This window comes from Thermobia domestica, chromosome 16 (genome assembly GCF_964235325.1).
Source record: "Thermobia domestica chromosome 16, izTheDome1.hap1.1, whole genome shotgun sequence".
NCBI classification, from domain to species: domain Eukaryota; kingdom Metazoa; phylum Arthropoda; class Insecta; order Zygentoma; family Lepismatidae; genus Thermobia; species Thermobia domestica.
Genome location: NC_137469.1, coordinates 17,213,179 through 17,235,823, shown reverse-complemented (window position 1 = coordinate 17,235,823; position 22,645 = coordinate 17,213,179). Strand labels below are relative to the sequence as shown.

At 37.2% G+C, this 22,645-nt stretch overlaps 1 protein-coding gene across 3 annotated transcripts in view; it reads left to right on the top strand.

The window, feature by feature from the left end:
- LOC145672931 (very long chain fatty acid elongase AAEL008004-like) overlaps positions 1 to 6,979 on the top strand; it is a 103,807-nt gene extending 96,828 nt beyond the window's left edge. For all 3 annotated transcript variants that reach the window (XM_081742151.1, XM_081742152.1, XM_081742153.1), the window contains exon 8: positions 6,587 to 6,979. In XM_081742151.1, the coding sequence (XP_081598277.1) occupies positions 6,587 to 6,757 (171 nt within the window). In that variant the 3' untranslated portion in view covers positions 6,758 to 6,979. The remainder of the gene's footprint in view (positions 1 to 6,586) is intronic.
- Positions 6,980 to 22,645: the final 15,666 nt, after the last annotated feature.

Genomic DNA, 22,645 nt, shown 5'->3' with positions numbered 1-22,645 from the left:
TATTATCAGCTGAAGTGGAACATCTATTAAGAGGGTTTATAATACTCATCATCATTTAATTTCATATCATCATTTTACATTTATTTTTATTTATGCTAATAAACATAATAGAACTAGAACTACATTAACTGTTACAGTGCATAATGATATAGTGCAAAAAAACATACATATGATATAGTGCAAGAGAATCAAAGATAAGGAATAGGTGCAACATGTGGCCAGAGAAATTGTAAACTAATGAAGATGAGAAATGAGATGAAGTGCTAGAACGTCACAAACATAAATGTGTTAATCAGACAGATGCAGGGTTATATCTTCTGTCCCGGGGCGGCTCGGGACTGATGAACACAGGGGGAAGCCCTTGTTAATGGTGAGGATCTCTGTGCAATAATGGAAAAAGATGAGGAATGTGATCACCAATGAAATAAATGCCGTAGATTTCTCGTTCGTCCGGTGTCAGGTGCGTGTTGTTGATATATAGAGATATAAATATATTTAATGGTGAAAGTTTGTACCGAAAGGTGGGGTCGGTGAGAGCGTCGGAGTGAAGGATGTCTAAAAAGAGCGGATGACCTGTGTGTATGCGAGAGTTGACGTATCTAATACGAAGTTCTGCAAGATGTTCCGTAATTTTTGGAAAGGAGATGTATTCATAGGTGAGCCATGTGAGATATGGTAGTTTAAGGCGATAGGCTAGACGAATCACGTGTCTCTCTAGTATGCAGAGCTTTTCGTAATATGAAGCAGAAGCATTGCACCAGGCCGTATGTCCATAAGTGAGGACGGGGCGGAGAAACGCCTTATAGGTGTGTAGCAAGACATCCGCTTTTAGGCCCCATGTTGTTCCAGTGAGTCGGCGTAATAGATTCACTCTATTGTTAGCCTTATCTGTTAGCCTCTTCAAGTGGGCGTTCCAAGTGAGCTTGGAATCGAAGACCACGCCTAAGTAGGTAACAGTCGATGTAGGATGTATAAGATATCCATCTACGGTGACTCGGAAAAGAGTTGGGTTCCTGTGAATTCTGGAACGTCTTTTAGGTGGCAAGAACACTATTGCTTGTGTTTTTTCTTCGTTGATAGTTAGATGCAACTTCTTACACCAGGTGATGAAATTATTGAGTGCAGTTTGAAGAGCAGTATTAGGTTGATGTACAGTTTTGCCAAGAGCGAGGAAAGCCGTATCGTCTGCATATTGAAAAGTAAATACATTGTGCGGAGTTGGAGGTATGTCGGAAGAATAAAGTATATAAAGTAAGGGGCTAAGAGCTGATCCCTGAGGAACTCCAGTAAACGGAAATATAGGCCAAGAGAGCATATTACCAACAGTGACGTAAGCAATACGATGTGTTAGAAAAGAAAGAATGAGCCTCAAATAGCACATCGGAAGGTTGAGTGACTGAAGTTTTTGAATTAGTCCATAATGCCAAACCTTATCAAAAGCCTTTTCTAAATCCATGAATATAAGACATGATGGGAATGCTTTGTTATACTGGTTTGTGATTATAGTGCTAAGGCGAAGCAATTGGTCATTAATTTGAGAAACGTGGTCTGAAGCCTGCTTGATAAATAGCTAGTATGTTGTGTGCTTCCAGATATGAATGAAGCCGGCACACGAGAATTTTTTCTAGTAGCTTACTGAACACTGAAGTAAGTTGGATTGGTCTATATGAGCTGACAGAATGTATAGGTTTTTTTGGTTTGTGAAACATGCAGACTTTCGATACTTTCCATTCCAGTCGATAGTAACCAGTTTGTAGGATGAAATTGAAGATTGCAACAAGGAGGACCAGTAGTGATTGTGGAGCTTCTTGGATATGACGGTAAGAGATGTTATCAATTCCTGGTGCTGTATTCCTTTTCCTCTTTAGTACGGTGTGAAGTTCAGCAGTGGTGATAGGTGCTGTAAGAGGATGTTCCGGATCTATGACATGCTCTGTGGAGGGCTGCAGAGCGGGGATGCTAGATATGTTTATCCGTTCTGAACGTGTGGAAGCGGCAGAAGGAGTAAATACTGCCTGTAACTGAGCAGCAAAGGCGTTTGCTTTATCTTGATCCGAAAACAGAGGTGTGCCATGGTCAATGAGAGGATAGGTAGTTTTGATGTTCTTTCCAGCAAGTTGATTGAAAGGCTTCCAATATCAAGAAGGATGTGCAGCCTCAGATAAGTTGGTACAGGTTTTAAGCCTATTCCTGCGTTTATATGCATCCAGATAGTTCTTAACTGTGCGTTGCCATTGACGGTGGTGCTGAAGAGATTCACGGTTTCCTGTTCGATAATAATCGCGAAAATGTTGTCGCGCCTTTTGTGCAAGTACGAGGTAGCTTGGAGGCAATTTCGGTTTATAAGGATGAACTTGTTCTATTGGAATGTGATGTTGAGAGTTATATTGTATTGCAGTAGTTATAGTGTTGAGACAAGAAGCGAGGTCGATATCATTAGAAGGTGGTGTTACATTATGAAGAGTATCCTCAATTTCTTGTCGGAATTCAGGCCAATGAGCCTTATTGTATCTCAAGACGGAGCGAGACGCAATACCAGGACGAGCTGGAAGTCCATGTGTTAACGTTAGTTTAACTGGATGATGGTCACTACCAATAGAATCAAGCACCTCCAGCTGGCACTTATTTATGAGATTCAGAGTTGTAATTACAACATCTGGTGTAGTTTGGCTTATAGGCCTGGTGTGCATAGGAAGAATATGAATATAAAGATGATGATCAGTTATATACTGCTGAAATTCATCTTTTTCTCGGGCACTCCGACTGTGGATATTAATATCTGCCATGATAATGATATTGGAAAAGGCATTCGCTATGTATCTGAAATATTCTAACGGTAAAGGTTGGCGTGGTCTAATATAGATTGTGCTGAAATTTATGGTTATTGATGGGAAGTATATGGAACAAAGTAGGTATTCCGGGATATTCTCGAAAGCTTGTGGGGTATATGTTCTAATTGGATATTTTGGAGAATGTCCTATTGCGACTCCACCTTGGGCACGAGCCATGTTGTCGTGATAATAATGACGTAGTAGTAGATATCCAGGAATGCGAGGTACTATATTTGGTTTCAACGCACTTTCATTGAGTGCAAATACATTGATATGTTCCTAGAGTAACAGAGCTTCTAATAAACGTCTATGTTGAAAAAATGATAGAATATTAACAAAGAGAAAACTAATCTCCATAATGAAAAGTATATATATATGAATTTAGACAGCAGTTTCCAGAGATCCAACATGGAAATGAACATAATTGTTGGAGTAGGTGGCATGAAGATTTATGTGAAAAATTGATTTTGCGGCAGAAATGATATGTTGCGTGATATGGGCTCTCTGGAATGGAAAAATGTTTTGAAGAACTAAATTGGTAAAGCGGAGAAACTCTTCTACTGTGAGTGGAGGTAATATGGATTGATTGGGTTGAACTGTAGTGTCTGTTGTTTTTAATGGCACAGTTAATTATGGACGTTCAGGAGCTGGTGCTGGTTTAGCTTTGCAACGGTAGCTGTACGTAGGATGAAGTCCACTACCATATGTGTTGCATTTAGGTGGCCCTTTCAGATTAGGGCACGTTTTGGTGTCATGGAGCCCCGAACAATAGCCACATTTCGGTTGATTAGGACAGTTGGCTGTATTGTGATCATTGTATATCTGACACTTTTCACAGCGAATCGGTAATGGTCCGTTAGTCTTAGACAGTTCAACCCGATGTATTCGCTTATATATAGGTGCACCAAAACGAAGAAGATAATCAATTGTGTCTTGTCGCTGTGACAGAACGCGGACTAGATATGTCGGGCCATTATTATTTCTAATGCGAATGCATTTGTCAACTGAAATGCCTTCTTGTTTAAGTTCCTCCTGAATTTCTGCATCTGTTAGATCGGGTGAAACACCTTTGATCACAACTGTTAGAAAAGGTGGTTTTCTAGGTGGCGGAGGCTGCTTCTGTCGTTTGTCCGTTAGTTTCGACAGTTTAGCATTCTTACCAAAGATTTCGTAAGAAGCTTTATTCCGTATAGTTATTCCAAAATTTGGATCCTTCAATTTAAGAATATAGCCATTTTTGGTCTTAACTATTTGAGCTAGGGTGTCCCGTACTCGAGGAACGTACTTCATTATTTGAAGAAAGATCATTTTTGGATTGGTGTATTTAACGTCGTAGTCAGTAAGAAGGAAGTGATGAAGTTCGATATTAGCTTGTGTTGAAACGGGATTTGAAGACACCGCAGTAGGGTTATGCTGTGGATCGACCTCGATATCCATTAAAGCTAGAGGTGAACGAAACCGTATACGTTTAGCAGACTGTGTAGACTCGCTAGATGGATGTCGATCTTTAGATGTGTTTGGCAAAGGCTCGTTTCCCCACGAGAAATGCCGGGTGCGAGTGGATGGTCCTCGGTATGCCGGTTGTGATAGTGAAGTGCTTGGATTTGCATGAAGCGTTTGTGGTAAGCCAGAATGTCGACCAAGATTCGATTGTCCGAGTGAATTGCCAGAGTCCGCCATAGTGATGATGAATCCTAGGGCCGAAGCCCAAATGAAAATGAAAATGAAAGAATAGATCATGAATGAGATTCAAAAAGCAAGTTTGCCCTCCGAAAGTGAAAACTTCCGTCAACCCTCTAAGTGTTGTACGTGTGCTGTGCTCACAAATGCGTATGCTACACTTGGTCCTAGCTAGCACATTAACATACACAAGAGAGGTTAGGCTCCTTGGATCAGTATGTGTCAAGTTCGATTTCGGCTCGCACGAAGTGGGTTTTGTGGTGGATAAACACCATGTGCGTGTGTGGATTTTCTCAAAGGCCTCTCTTTTCCTCGAACTTTTTCATGTCATCATTTCGTTCATTTCATCATCACCGTCTCCCCGAGCCTCAAAGTATAATCATAGAATACTAAACTGGAAAATTTTGTAATTGACTCCAGAACATCTGCATAAGTAGATGTGCTGCCATCTGTTGTTCCAATTTTCACTATATTCATCTTCGTCACTGACTATATTTCGTTCGTTGTAACTAGTTATAAGGCTCATCTTATGACCCCTCATATGAGTCATACCCGTTTAATACGAAAGAAAATGTTTTATTAAAAGTAATTATTTGGCAACTGTATATAAAATAATACCAGCAATGTGCTATTAAAATGACTCCGCATCATGTTAATTAGTAGATTTAACCGACTACCATTTTAACACTTTACTTCAGAAACCGATGAAGTACTGTAATGCCAATTATATGTCGGAATTTAACACAACTAGGGTAACGCAGACCCATTGTATTAAATTAACCCAACCATTTTATTACTGTTTTGTTTGAATGTTAACACTGAAAATCATTTGAATAAGTTGTTTGAATAGGTTTGTAAAGAGTGTCTTTTTAGAGGCGGCAAACTTTAAACTGGCAACACTGTCTTCTGTGACAGCTGATGTTACAGTTTTCGGTTGTTTTGAGGTTATTTTGTTTGGCAATTTATCATGAATAGACTCACGCCGGAGCAACGCTTGCAAATTGTGCAAATTAATTTTCAAAACCATGGTTCAATTCTACAAACTCATCAGGCATTACGTGCATTTTATGGTGCTCATAATCGTCGATCAGTGCGATTAATTCTAGAAACTATGGATAGTTTTTTCCCTAATGCGTTTACTCTAAACGATAATAGGCATCGCGTTAAGACGTCTTATGGGCCGGTGGAATCATTGGTCCTTATGTCTTAAAGAATGATGCTTTTCATAACATTACAGCCAACGGTGAGCAGTACAGAGACATGATTACTAACATTTCTTGCCTAAACTGCAAGACATTAATGTTGCAGACGTGTGGTTTCAGCAGGATGGCCCAACATGCCACACAGCGCGCGCTACAATTATTTACTGAAAGAAACGTTTTACGAACGATTAGTTTCACGAATTGGACCTGTTAACTGGCCACCTCACCTCGTTCGTGCGATTTGACGCCATAAGATTATTTTCTCTGGGGATATTTAAAGTCACGTGTCTACGCCGAGAAACCAGAAACAATTGAGCACTTGGAAGCCAATATTCGACACGTTAATGCCGAAATATAGCCTGATTTACTGTGAAGAGTGTGTGAAAATTATATCTCCAGATTACTCCATGTACGCGATAGGTGCGGTGGTCACATGCCCGAAATCATATTCAAACATTAATGTCATAAAATTACTGTCAAAATAAAGCCAATTTTATATATATTAAAAACATTTTTCTGTGTTATATTTCAACATGAAGTCCTTCGCCTTTAACTCTTTGAAGCACGGTGGTACTAATATTATACCACATTTCATATACCACCGTGCTCCAAAGAGTTAAAAAAAATAGACACATCCTTTTATAATTTGAAACACATAATATGTGGATATTATTATGATCGTGTCGTTTCTGAAACATGTTTCCTGAAGAAAAAAATAGCGAGAAATCTGTGAAAATTATGTCATAAAATTCATTTGTTGAAACTTACCCTGATTTTTAAAATTTGAAATAATGGCAACCCTAAGGTATTAGTGTAGCAAATAGGATACAACATGAATTGTTATTAACACCCTTTGTATTTTTCCTTTTACAGGTGCAATTCTTCATTGTACTCATACACGCATCAATTCTGTTCTTCTACGACTGTGGCTATCCTAAAATGGGCGTTGTGTTCATCCTTAATATTGGACTCTTGCTTATTGTACTTTTCCTCAACTTTTATATCCAAGCTTACAGGAAGAAAAAGGCTGAAAAAAGTGAATAAAATGTTAAAAATAAATTGCAATAAAGTCATCGTCATTCTTATGAAGATCTTTCAATTAATACTTATACCACTGTTTTATTTATTTATTATAAATTTAAAAGTATATCGAATCTCTTATCATCAACAGCAAACAATGTACTAAACTACAATACGATAATTATATGTGTTATTATTTTGTACATAGATAGCAATAAAGAAATTTCTCAGACATTTTTACAAGAACACTTATGAATCTTTCATCAACAGATCCTTTTTTAATACTAAAGGTGAAGACATGCCGAAGATGCCTCGCGGTCGAGGTAAAGGTTTAAGTCGCGGCCGCTATCTCGATGTCTAGATTGCGATAAATGAAGGACACACATAGCGAAGAGGTCGCATCCTCGCTGTAAGTTCTTAGTTTGAGGAGAAACATTGCTATGACGCGTATGAAATTATTCCGTGCATGTTTTATTGTTAATTTGATTTTGTAAATTCAAGTATTGCTAAACCATGTACAACTATTCATTTATCTATATCAGTAACAAATTTAGAGAAAAAATATTTTTTGTTAATCTCAGATTTGGGGAGACTTGAAGTTTTTAAGAATAGATATGATTAACATGAGCTTCCTTTTCTTTAAAAATTTGAGCATTTGAGTCCTTCAGCCCGAAAGCCCCTTCCCCAACTGCCTAATATAATAATAAGTTACAGCATAATTCTCAAATAAATATGAATAGCTTACCTGATATTGCCATTTGAGTTGCTATTTTCTTCCATTCTCTATTTAAAACGAGCATCGTATTATGATGTTGTTTGTACATTTTATCCCATATTACTGAAACATTTTTCACTATTTTATTAATATGTCTTTCATAATCAAATTTAACAATCCAGAAAAACTCTCGAGCATAGACACACATAATCCTTTGCAGACAAAATTCTGAATAAATGAAGATTTTATTCCATGTAGCGCTTCAAGGAGAACCAATGAGAACAAGAGCCATAACGATGCTTCCACTGAACATTGATGTAAAAACAAACTCGACCTCTAGGTCTCCAGGTAGCATATATCTCTGGCACGTGCTTACCCATTTGAATCCATGTGTTTGTACCGTTATCGAGGCAGCTATCGCGACCTAAACCTCGACCTCGACCGTGAAACATCTTCGGCATGTCTTTACCCTAACTCTATGGCCTATGGAATCTGGAAGTTCAATACCACATTCACGAGAGCTCTCCATTGACATCTGTTCCTGGCCAGCTGGATTCAATTTCTATTTTGTATTCCTATTCCTGAAACATCGATCTGAAAATAGTCCTACCTTCTTTGCCTCGATTCTTTCCCGATTGAGTTTCCAGTAAACAAATTTGAAGCTGGCAACATGATCTGCTCATCTGAACTTCCTAGATTTAATAACACTAACAATAAAGCGTGTTCCGCTTGGGACTATAATTTTAAAAGATGTAAGAATGGAACAAATTATTAGAATGATGGTACATCTGTAACACTGTAAATAGTAACTCGGAAAGTTTTGTTAAACAATACATCAAGTGCCACAACTCCGGACATCTGTTGCAGTAGCCACAAAGCCGTTAAATTCTTATTGGTTGTCTGCCAGTAATCATGTGGATCCCTCAATAGAAAGTGTTTTGGGTTTCAGAACAGACGTTACAGAAAATTAAGAAAAGGAAGATGTGGAAATAGCTTGATACATCAAAGAGCAGAAATATGTACATGAAGTTAAACAACGAGTTATGAAGGGAAACGGACAAAGCGAGGGAAGAGTTTTACAAAAGAAAATGCAAGGACATAGAAGAATTAGAAAGAGTTGGGAAATATGAGGAAATGTACATGGAGGTGAAATGTATGGAACTTCGGAGGAAAAAAGAGAGTATTACGATGGCACTAGAAAATAAGGATGGGGAGGTACTCTGCGTGAAGTGAAGTTTAAGGATGATGGAAAGAATATATTGAGAACTTATATGAGAATAGGGATAGACCAATTGGCCGAGATATTGAAGTAGAAAATGAATTATTCGAAGGTGACAAAGGTTTACCATTCTTCGGGATGAGTTTGAAAAAGCTATTTCCGAGATTATGAATGGAACGGTAATCGGGATAGATAATCTACCAATAGAATTCATAAAGAAAAAGAGAGACAAGGACAAGAAAAAATTGTTCCGAATCTATAATGAAATATATAGAAAAGAAAAGTGGCCAAAAGATTTTCTGACAACGATTGTGATAGCGATGGCTAACAAATCGAACCCAAAGAGTAGTGAGATAGAACTATTAGTCTCATATATCATGCAACAAAAACTTTGCTTTGAAAATGAACAGAAGGTTGTATGGAAGAACAAATTAGAAAGTTAAGGAGTAATAGTTCTGGTTCAGAAAAAGTAAGTGGCTTAAGAGATGCAATTGGATTATTAAAGATAATCAGTGAAAGGTTTATAGAAAAACTGAAAGAGGTCTATAAATACCACATACGCCTTTTTCAATATTTCCATAAACCATTCACTAATTACCCTTAATAGTCCACTTGCATCTCTTGTGCCCTTACCTTTCCTGAACATTGAACATATACAACATACACCTCTCGGATCCATAAAGAACCAATGTAGCCATCATCTACAAGAATAATTTGAAAAATCGGTTAACGTATGAGAAAGATAGTCATTGAGGTATTGATTTTCAAGCAAATTTCATACGGTAAATGGGGATAGATGACTCACTTTTTGTCAAGGGAGAACAGTGATTATTTATCGGATTATTACCTTGCAATGTAGATTAGATGAAATTTCAATCTTTATATATCAAAGAAGTAAAATTTTTAATTTCTTAATCATTATGAGTCCATATATATAGTTCCAAAAAAGACATTCCTCTCGTCTATCTTCCCCAACAAGTTAGGACAAATGGCACAATAAATACAAGATTTGAAAACAGCAATTTGTTATACTACAGCTTCTTCTTAGCATCGATTATTCACCCTTCTACATGCCGAGAACTCATGTACGTAAAGTGAGCAAGTTTCATGCAACCATAAGGACTGATGTAGACACTCTACCTTCACATACTTCTAGGCACTCATTTCAGTCATAGAATCGTTCCTATCAGATAGCAAAAGTGGAGAAGCAGATGATGACTAAAGTGAAGAGATGCAATGTGTTCGGTAGATCATCCAATTTTAACCTTGTATTTTATTTTTCAGAGCCTCAGACTTTAACTCAATTTTCTAAATAAACTTTTAGTTAGTGATTACATCAGCTAGACTATTAGTTTTCTTTATGTTGTTTATGGTCTTTGTACAGTAAAATCTGAGGAAATAAATCCAGTTGTATTGATGGTAGTCATTAGTTCCCAATTGTTTTGACCTCTAGTGTAACCATGTATATTTAGTTGTTTTGGAATCGTTTGGAGGTTCTGGAGTATCTCTGGATGTACAGTACGGAGTTGTGGTGTCGTTACATTTGATCACTGGAAAATATAGGGTAGCTTAAGTCTCTAGAACTGATTCCTAGACTTTGGAATATTTTCTATAGCAGTAGAAAACCCCACCATCTCTCCTAACCTAGATTACGCCATCTTACTCCATGAATGTTTCTCAAAATATCTAACCTGTTGGTAGTACTGATCTAAATGCCCACCATAGCTACAGAAGTGTAGACCAGATTTCCAAAAATGTACTTATAACTGTTGTCACTGTGTCTATACAAAAGCGATTAATTTCACTTACTAAGTATGTTCTGACAACTTATAAGATGTGATGATTCTTTATTCTTTGCTTTTTGGTGATCACAAGTCTTACTTCTTCAGATGGCAGTGATGACTCCCCTTCAATTGTGAGATAGTGACGCCAACAGCCTATACTTTCTTTGTTAATTATGTGATGCGTCATCTGTCCTCCCGCGTCGTCTCTCCGCTTTTACCCATGTATTCGCACAAAGTTTCGTTGAAATTGTTTAAATTTAAAAAAACATCAAATGTTTAATGTCTAGTTATTTCCCACCCTGCTTGTACATATAACAGCACAAGTATAATATTAATTCTTTATTTTATTTTTTCCCGAGCGAATAAAACTCTTTGAAATGATATAATGCCTTAGAGAATCTAATGCTACAGGCAGGATATTAGCAAGGAAAAAACACATCTAATAATTGTAATAAGCTTATAATGTGTGACTGAACACTATAATTCATGATTACGTAATCAAAGATGAGAGAATAATTACAAGGTCTTTTAATGATTCTCACAGCAGACAATTTTATGTTAGAACTGTAATTCAATCTTAATGACATTGCGTTTATTTTGAGTTACTATCACGTTGAATTGATGTTAGCTAGACTTCAGGTCCGTAACTTGTGTAGGGGCAGGAGGGGCAACTGTACTCCCATTTAAGATGCCTGTCGTTTCGAGAAGGGGTGCTTATTTCAAGATAAAACTTAGCTACTCCAAAAGATACGCTAGTGCTTGAATGTATAAGTAAAGCATGGAATATATTCACATCCTAAAAACAACAATTGGAGACTCGCTGTAGAAAACAATGTAAGTGTCACCTTGCAATTGTTTCACTTATTTTATTTTTTAAATACGTTTATGCCTCAGTGATGCCAACCCATGGGAAAAATCCCATTTTGTGGGATTTTTTGACATTAATTTCTCCAATAAGTATAAAGGGAATTTTCGTAGAAAATAACAATATTTACAATTACTTCATCGATGTCAAAATTTTATTACTGTAAAATGCAATATGCAAGTGATTTATCCAGTGACTTGAGAATAAAAAAATCACCATGGAAGTTATATTAACAACTCTGCTATTTAAAAAAATACCAAACGGAAATAACCATCTTCCAAAACGCTCCACACGAAATTATTGGAGAATGAAGCTTGTCTTGTCTAGTTTCATTGCGTTCCATCAAAGATTACGATACAAATGCGTGATGCAAATACTAATTTCTAACAACAAAAGATATTTGCTTTCATCAGCATTTTCAATTCTCTTTCTTAATTATTTATTCATAAACTGACATGCAGTAGCTTAACTTTTCATATTTTATTAATTTTAAAAATCTTGTAGAGCGTGGGAAGTTCAAGATGAAAATGGGAATTTCTGTCTCTCCAGATGGGATTTTATAATTTCAGGTTGGCATCACTGTTAGTTAGATTTTCATACATCGTTATATGCTAGGTTATATTTCTAAGCAATAATATTTTCTATTTTGCGACGCTTGGGCACAATTTAGTACTATCTTTTGTTTCTACTGTTACAGTAACTTTTCTTTTTGGCACTTACATTGTTTCCTACAGTGCGTCTTCAATTGAAACGAAGCAAATATGTGATCTGGGCCCAATCTTTGGTAAGTTAATTGTAAAAATGTACCACGTCATAAGTTACTTTGCTTTCCCTTAAAATGTAACGCGTTACTTGCCCAAAAAGTAAATATTATCGTCCTTGGAAAGTAACGCGTTACTTTTAGGTCCGAAATTTTGAATATGTAAAATAAGAAAAAAAAACTTAATATTTCAATTTCCATACTTCTACTACTACTGCTACTACTCCACTATTATTGTTACTATTTATTATTGAGAAATTTCACTTACAAGAAAGAAACATTTGTTTCTGAAAAATATTCATATTATAATATAATTTTATGTTATAATATATTGTAGTTACTCATCCAAAATGTAACGCAAACTAGGTAACGTTACTTAAAAATTTGTAACGCATTACCGTTACAGTTATTTTGGAAAACTTTAAAGCGTTACTAGGAAACGTTACTTAAAAAGAAACGCGTTACTTCCCTTACGTTACTTCCCAAGACTGTCTGGGCCCATTTCACTAAATGTCTATTATTAAAGTCACATAATAATAACTTGTGAAGCCTGGATTGGACATACCATACTACCTCAAAATAATAATAATAATAATAATAATAATAATAATAATAATAATAATAATAATAATAATAATAATAATAAAATGCTACTCTATGCAGCCCTCTCATCTGAGCAAAACATATTTCCGTAAGATAGAACATATATGCAGTATGGGTTCTACTTCAGAAAAAGACCAACTGGAAACCCTAGAAATAATAAAAATGTTAATTACGATTTAAAATGCTACGGAGCCTAAATTTCATATTTTTCTAGGGACCCTAAATATTAAGGATTACCCGCTCAGAAAAAGTTTCAAAGTAAGGCCCTGTCATATTTGAACTTCTAGTAATAAAGAGTAGGTTGAGTTATAAATGTTTCAGTAAACTGGAAGGAACTCTCAAGAAGAAAAGGAAGAAAAGTTAATTATTTTTGGTATTTTATCCAAGATGGCGACTGTGTGAGCAAGAGTATCTGTGGTGTGTGATTGCTTTCGAATCGTTCACAAGTACTTTGTGGCGCTTTAGTTATTTTATTTGCACTACCAATTGTATCAAATTAATTACTAGTGAGAAAACAATTAATACAATAATGATTTGTGCTAAAAATGCAAAAATAATCATAAATATTTTTAACTCAAACAAGTGACAATCAACTTAATTAATGACAATACAATTAACTATGAATTTACTTTTATTTTAATTATTATTATTATTATAAACACACTTGCTATGACTACAAGCCCATTTTGACATTTGTTCAAGCGAAGATATAAGATACAATATCATTTATAAAAATAACATGTTACTTTTTACGAATTTAACTCAGCATTTATAATGCAAATGACGGCGGACGACATTGTGCATCATATAAGACTATAAGAATAAAATATAAAACAATATAAGATAATTCTGGATTAAAACAAAGATAGATTTAAGACAACCTAGAGAAAAATACATATCTGCCGTCATTCTATGATATTTCAAAATAATCATACGCTTAAAAACATTTAATCATAAAACAATTTTCGCATTTGTAGTACACTAGCACATTATGTCTGGTGCACTTACACTTTCACCGATAAAGGTGTATGAAGAAGAAGAAGAAGAAGTGTTGAAGTTATGATTCTAGTAGTTATGATTACATGTTAGGTTCTTAATAAGAAGAATTAATTAATTTACGTAATACAAAATTGAGTACAAGCAATTAAAGGCTTGGAGGCAATATATATAAATGAATATTGTTAATTAAGTTAATATGAATGAAATAAAGGAATCAGAGAATAAACACGTTCTTGCTTGTATCTTGGTTACCTAGTTTACAGAAGGTCGTTTCACGTCCATGGTAACAAAGTTTGAATTCACATCACCTTAAGACAAACCGTGACACCACCAGCGATTGTGTTCCACATGATACCCGTTTCTTACAGTGAAAGCCCTGCAGCGGAGTTTTCATTGCAGGAGACCGCGTTAAAGAACACTGGTTCAAATGATCCCATTCCTTCTGACGCTTCCCAAAGACCCTCAATTGTGCGGGGACATCTGCTTCCCAAGGCCCATTTCCACAACGGAAATCCACAAAAGTTAATGGGAGTGACACCGAAGGATTTAACAGGGATGTCTGTAAAGGTTATTGCATGAATGCCTGTTTCACGTGCCATCTGACCCATGTATGCCTACGTGGACTTTGCTGTATGACAGGATGTCTACCTGGATGACCACACATGTGTCGCTGCCATACAGAGAAGAATATCATATCTTTAGAGTGGCTCCAAAATGTTCTTCTGGTAATAGACAGCATTGAATTTAGCCACTATGCCCACTCTGTGTAATGGGAGTTTCCCGTTATAGTATTTTCTAGTAACAAAGCACGTAGCTTACGAAGATGAGCCTTGTGCTTCCGCACGAGTTGTAAATCTTGGCCTATGATGCGATTTAGTACTAGGCTAGTCGACAAAGCGTTACCCCCCACAGCGAACGCGGCCTAAGTGGCTACACGGTAATTTTAGTTTCACCAAAGTTGTAAATCATACTATGAGCCAGTCAGGGTTTCCAGGTCTTTTTTCATTTCCCGCACCAGAAGTGGTAGACCTGGATTCGATTCTAGGCAGGAGCTTATGTGGTTAGGATCCCACGTTGAGCTGTAGTTCACGTCTGATGTAGCCTCGCTGATATAGTCGAAAGAGACGGAGCAAGAGGCATTTGTTTTTAAAGATATCCTCTGTATCAAAAACAAATATTAGACCCCAATCAATACATTCCAACATTTACACTACTTTATACTTTACTAGCTATGCACGTGCCTTTGGAGAATGGGGTTCCGGATTCGAATCCTGTGGGAGATCATTGAAAAGTTTCAGCGCATAAAGGTAGTTTAGATTCCACCTTAAACTGTAGGTTCACATCTTGTATAGCTTCGGTGCTGAAAGGACCGCTAAATTCCAAGCCACCAACTATAAAATTTACATCATGATATTTTTAACCAATTCTCTGGTTTAAACTTTTAATTTTTTCCTCTCATGATTTTGGCTTCTTCTGAAATTCCTACCCTCTACCAATTTTAGCACCTTAGTTTCAGTTTCAGAACAAAGTTGATAAAACACGAGCAGTTACAGTTAAAATAAATAAATAAAATAAAATAAACATATCTTTCCCAGGAATATTTCTAAGCTGCATGGGAAGAAATGTCTGGAAACTGAAACATTATGTGTTTGTTTTACAAAACTAAGTTTCGAAATAATTAGGCAACGTAGTTTTTCGGTCATTTCAAAGACTGGAAAGAGAATAAGATGTATTGAATCCCAATTTAAAATTATGGTCTTTGCTGTTTAAAACATTTTCGATATACCTAAGTACCAAACTATTAGAGGTGGCATTTTCCGCCTTTCTACTGTGCACACATCTATGGCTTAGACCATCTAAGGGCAATTGTTCCATCATCTAAAATATCCACCCCATAAAATGACGCATAGTCGACCCTGGCCCTTTCGAGCTGTTGCGCCTTAAGGTTTGGTATATATTAGGTATATTGGAGTTGGCACAACTTTAACAAAGTATTTATTATTATTATTATTATTATTATTATTATTATTATTATTATTATTATTATTATTATTATTATTATTATTATTCATAGTGAACATACAATTTGGCTCGATGTAGCTCTACTTAACAGTATTAAATGAAATCATAAAATAAGAATATTCTTACTTTCTTCATTCTGAGAATTCCGTTCCATTCCCTCCTAGTCTGGAACAAATATCGCAGCCACTTCTCTCCACATTTTTATTTTTAAGTCACGATTCATGTAGTTCGGATCTCTTAAATCATATAGGCATGGCCTATTTTGTATTTCGATTATAAACGCCTCTGTGTTAAACACACTAACCATGACTGGATATGTACACAGTACACGTTTTCAAACACAACTGAAAATTTCTCTTTGTGATTACACTTGTGGTTATCTGTTTGGGGGTGGAGTTCGAGCTTCGGAGATAGGGGCTCAAATTCAAGTTATTTCGTTGTTTCATCTTTTGCCTAAAGCCAAATATTTTGCTTACAGATCACCATGGCACCAGCTAAGTGTCAATCAAGTGTATCACGAGAAATCACCCTATTGTGTTACATAGATTTTTCTGTGATTAGCTAATTTTCGGAATTTCCTTCTATTTTTGTGAATTTTCTTTCGTTATACACACAGATACTTTATAACAGCAGAGTTCCAATCTCTGCACAAAGCGTCTTCCAAGCAGCTGTTTCTTGTTACAATCCCCTTGCCTGGCAACACGTCTTTCCTTTCTGTCCTTCCTTTTGAAATCTTTTAAACAGCAGGCGGTCTATTGTTCCGACCTGCACCAAATACGCTCGAGCCGGCGTTTTCTTAGCGATTTTATTGCTTTCGCGTTCATGTTTAGCCGCTCAGATTTAAATACATGGTCAGCGTATTTCAAGCATACGCATGAGCAATAAATGCGCTTTGCGATCGCTTCAAATAGCCACCCACTTACAGTTGCGGAGGAAGCACCGCCTATGCAATTACTCTTCGTGTTACCGGGTTTTGACATCGCACCAGGGAGCTCACTTTCCGTACAACAGTGAGGGGATACTTAGGCTTCCGATATGTTCCAGGTCAACATTGACTGGTTCCAGAAACAGGTACGGTGCACGCTTTTCGGTAATTCAACACTGCGTTTATGCCCTTCTTTGACACATGGAAGGATTTCGTCTTGCACTGTTTAATTATCTGGCTATAACTCATATGGAAAAGGGCACAGATATACCCCTTCCAGAAGACTGGGATTTTCGGTGCCATGTAACCACTTTCGCACATACGATACGTCGCCTTTGCAAGTCAACACACAACACTTTCGCACTAACAGCTCTGGTTGCTCTCTCCTATGAATATGTGCTGCTTTCTAGTGTTAGAAATCGTTACCATGAACATGAAACGACCTTCTGTATATTGATTCGTGAGATGCGAAAGATATTGCAAGAACGCATGAGTTAAGTTGGAGGAAACCAAGTTAAAGGTAAAGATAATTAATATTAAAAATTGTTTTAATTAAGAAGTACTGCCCAAATCCCAGAATTAGTGCTCTGGTTTGGTCGAAAAGCTAGGACACAGCAGAGGTGACTAGAGCCTTTTTATTTCAACTGTGCCCTTGCTGGCGCTGTTGTCGATATGTGATTTCCCGTACCTCCCTCGAAAGAAAAGGGACACGTTGATGCGGCCGAGAATCTTTCAATTGTTGGATGCGGAAGCATTGCCGCACGAATCTAAAAAAGCCGCCATGTTGAAATTAGCGCAAGAAGAATATACGGGAAGGGGCCATGTGGTATATAGCTCTTGAGCAACAACGTCTATTGCAATCGTGGCCAATACAGTTCGAAACCTCTGTGATAGAAGGCGTTCCACGCTATGTCAATGTATCAATATTGTAGTGAAGGTGACTTGAATGAAGAACAACCACAAACGTGAATGTGACCACTTTCCTGCCAACAAACCTCTCGATCCACCCAACAAAGGGTTCCTACTGATCTGGAGAAATCTATTTCCCCGACTTCTAATTGACCTTCCCTGACCTTTGGTAGGAAATAACTACCGACTTTCCCCGACTTTCATAACAGGTGTCAGATGACGTTGACATATAAGGAATAAATAAGTTTGAACATTTATATATGAAAACATTTATTCCACAGAGACAAACAATAATCAATTGCTCATACGTACATTCCACATATCATCCATAAAAATCTGAGCAACGTTCCATACTGTGATCATTAATGATTGGCTAAGCTGAAATTGGTGTACAATTAATGTTAGAAAAAATATATTTTATAAAATTTCCCTGACTTTCACTGATTTGCAGTCTTCTTTTTCTGCGTTTCCCTGAACTGCACCATTTCCCCCTAAGTTTTCCCTCATTTCACTGACCAGGAGGACCCCTACATTATTCGTTCCTATGTTGGTAATAGTTCAAATATGACCAAGGACAACCTGAAAGAGTTCATGACTGTCGTTTTCTGACTTCTTATAGAACTGCTGCTCCTCGCTGATTTATGGAGAACCAATAAAGATGAACAGTTGGTGCAGAAACCGGACAATGTAGGACTTACCCGACTCCTTATTCCTGATGGTTGCACGTCTCGTCCGTATAAGAATTTCGTAAAATAAGCCATATAACAGTCATCGTTTTTCTGCATCTGACTTTAAAATATGACAACGGAACAACTTCATTAACCTGTAATCACTCACCCACTTCCAGTTCACAGCGCCAAAGTTCCACGCTATGATTAGATATGCTTTCTACAATATTGGATATTTGCAAACAGTAGCTAGTGCATTCATGAGACCTTTCGACTACTGCTTCAATTTCAATACCGGAGACAGCTGTGACAAGCCCGATTGTCCATCTTTATTATTTTCAAATGTGCTCTCTGTTGTCTCCAATTTTGTATCAACCACACAATCATTCTTAAGGTGCATAGCAGCTGCAATTAAACAGAGATCTCAAACTGAATTCAATAGATGATGTGCATCAAGAGCTATATGTCACATGACCCCTTTCCCGTATATTCTTCCTGCGCTAATTTCAACATGGCGGCTTTTCAGATTCCCCCATGATTCGAGTACACCTATTCAGTGGAGTTCTACATGTATTCCTCATGACCAACATTTGACCTCAATCTCTCTACTTGTTTCAAAATTGACATGGCATTTCTAGACATTTCCTACGTTCTATCTTCGCACTTTGCCTTAACTTATCTCCCACTCTGTATATGGTCTGCCACTAAACACGCTCTTTTTCCCTGTTTCTTTTGGTGCTGAATCCAGTGCTAGCAATCATTTTCAGCAATTGAATTAACCAAATCGGAATGTTCACTTGTAAGCAGAAAAGTTCATATGCGCATGGGTCCTAATCCCAACGGTTTGAGAGCTACGGGTTATGAACTATTTTTGAACTTATATTGCATATTGCTCACCCTGTGGTAATATATAGAGGTAAGACATAGCGGAATTGAAAGATGATGATATGGCTTTTCCATCGGTATGCAATATGTGGCAGTGTTTTCTTTGGAAGAGAAGCTATTGAGGGATATTTGGGAATTAGTATTGGCCTCCAATTTCTTTAAATAACCTTAACTTGTTCAAATTTCCCTCAATAGCTTTCCTTCCAAAGATACCACTGCCAGATGTTGGATACCGTTCGAAAAGCCATTTCATTACCTTTCAAATTCGCTATGTCTTACGGATGTAAAGAAAATTAAGGATGGCCAATACGAAACAAAGTCAAAACTGGTTCACAACCTGTAGCTCTCAAACCGTTAAGATTAGGAACTATGTTCATATGAACTGTTTTGCTTAGAATCAGCCATACTACCATATTGCCCCTTCCTCCTGGGACACTCTGTACATATACAGTGCGTTCCACGAATAACACTAAGGCCCGTCTTCTGAAGAAACCAAAGCAGATAGAAACATGAAACATTTTGTAACCTTCAAAGGACATAAAAAACATCTTGGTCTTGGAATAACAGGTCTTGGTTATTCCTTATGTCTTAGAATATTATCCCAACCGTAATAAGTGGAAGATTTACGGGGTTTGGGACTTTTAGGCTGAAATCCACCCAAATTGCATGGTTTCTTTTTTAAAAAACAAATCTAATGTTAGTCATTCCTATGCGTATAAGCTGCAAGTCTCCCCGCAAGTCTAGTGATTTCTAAAAAAAACGAAGGCTTTGTGAGTGAATCCCCTCCCAAACTGCTTTCCTGGATCCGCCACTGTCCATAATTTACTTTCCAACAAGAAATTCATTCCGACATCTACTTAGATAGGAAATTTACCTAAATTTAGAATGCAGGAGGTTCCAGTAGTAATACTTTCCTATCTAAGGGATTACTTTGGACCGGTGCAAAGTAACGCCGATTAAAGGCTGAAACCGCTTTCTCCCAGTTTTATTTATTTATTTATGACTTTAAAACGTTTCACAGTTTAATTTCAACTATTGCTTGAAAATCCCATTATAGGCCTACATAGTAGTATTCTACGAAACTGACTTCACTTTGACGGAAATTCTTGTAGGTGATATCTTTCAAATTTCGTCGGCCTTTACAGTGACTGCTTTCTATTCCTCTACAACAAACCCTCCCGGTAATTAGAATTGATGTTAACCGAGAAAATTATAGCCAAATACAGTTAGTTGTTCTATCTTATGGTGACAGTTTGTAAAGGGGAATGGCCGTAGAGTGAAAAATAAATTAATTATTATGCAAATTAAATCAAAATTTAAATAAATTTGAATATACTAATCTTGAAATGCTAATGTTCTGATGAATATGTAAATAACTAGCTAAGTCGGTAGAGCTTTTAAGTTTAAAATGTCGGTAGAGCAAAATATGTAATATAAAAAGATAAAGTAATTTAATGAACAAAATGAAATAATTTAGTATAGCATTTCAAAATCCAAAAGAGAGACTCTATTTTACTGGTCTACGTGTTTCCCCAGGTGGTTAGAGACAATACTACTTCTCACTCACACAACAACACTTGGTTGTGAGAGACCGTATTTTACCGGATATGGACAACTCCGGAGCAGCTGAAAGAAAGACATGAGAATATTACACTGAGCACATACCTTGTCAGACTTCCTGTGGAGAATGAAGTGCACACGAGATTCATGAGATAGACTTTTAATGAGATGTAACAACACACGCATAAACACTATACACTGTGATAAAATAATAAAAAAAAATTAAATTTTGAACTTTCGCCGAAATGTTTAATTTCAAAAGTAAGGCCTTATTTGTTTAGATTAAATGTTCGTGCACGATTTAGCGCATCTTCAATGGTTCTCCTCTTCTCCTGGATGTCCTCCTGGTCCTCTTCTTGCTGCTTCCGATGGCTCTGCTGTCTTCCCTTTTTAGCAGAACGTAGGTCCCGCGGAGGTCACGTTTTCTTCCACATTGAACATGAAAATACTCTGCTTTCCTCCTGGTTTGTCTCCGGTCGGATAATCAGAGAATAATTAACATATCTCTGGATCTTGTGCCTGCAGTGGATCAGGATCTCAGCACAGGTAGCTTCGCCTATCCTAACGCGATCCAGCCTGTTAGGTGGCTATTGCTCGACTATCTAACTTCATCACCCCCAATAGAAAAGGGGAAGATGACACTATAAGGTTCGTTTAACAGATTATATTATATCCTGCTCATACGTTATTAAATGTTCGTACACCACTGTCCTGTACTTGACGCACACAGTTGCGAAGTTCGTCGCGCAGGATTAACAACGAGATATAATATATATACACATTTTACGAAGATCTGACGGGCTTAAATGTTTGTCGCTAACACTGTCTCTTAGTATAACAGACACACCAATTTCTCTATCCGTCAAAACCGAGTTTCTCTATGCGAGCGCGATACCTCTCTTCCGATCACCAGACACGAATTGCCTTTCTTCCCCCTACCTCCTTGGTTTTGTCAAAACCACCTTCCACACAAAAAACTGGGCTCGCCTTATAGCTTTTGCCAGTCCTATGACGGGGCGAAGTGGGGAAGAAAAGGGGTTGCCTACAGAGGTCATTGTCCCCTCTGACCTGAATTTACACTTTCACTGTTTCTAATGTATATCATTTAAAATTGTTAATAGATACTCGCAAACTGATGTATCCACAGTATAGCTGAAATGTCTAGCTTTAAAATGATGTATAGCACTTCACTAATCATGTTCTTATTAACCATGTATTTTATGTTTTTCTCACAAAAATTGCTTAATTTTCGGCTGAGAGGACACGCTGCTCTCATGCAGACCTGACGGTCCTGACACCTAGCGGGATTTCTCCTCGCCCATTCACCTCTGGAGGAGTTGCTATGTGAAGTTGTCATATTTTCATTGTTTTTGTTAAGTTAAAATGTTTGTCAACATACCACACACGAGAACTAACACCTATATACAATAAGACAGCTTATTTGCAAGTGTGACATGCTGTCATATCTTAAAACCATAGAAGTTTTACATTTTCTCCCTTGTTGGTGCAGTTTTTCCCCTCAGGACGTCGCCTGCTAAGATACCGGATGTTTATGCTCTTACAGCTATCATGCATTCCTTCCATGAAGTACTGCCGGACTTGCCGTCCTGTACTGAAATAAGCCTTTTTTGATACGACACTAAAATAACACAATACAGCGACTAACCTAAGCTATATTCTACAATAGCGAAATACCAAGAAAATCTTTACAGTATTGAAAGAATTACTTGTGGAAGTAAAATTATCTACAGGGGTGAAGGATTCTACATGGAATGCTCCGTTCCTCGGTTTTTCTCTGGTGAGGTGAGGGGAGCTGCGAAATCCTAGGTTTGGTTCTGGCTGGCGGAATTTCCGTTGGAAGTGACGCTCGCTGCTCAAAAGGTGTTACTTCTGGTCAACTTCTGAAATTATCACACCTCTTTGTAGTCGAAGTTTCGCATGTACTTACGAACTCCAGCAAGCAAACTTAAACAATGGCTGCTTGCGACTTGGAGTCTA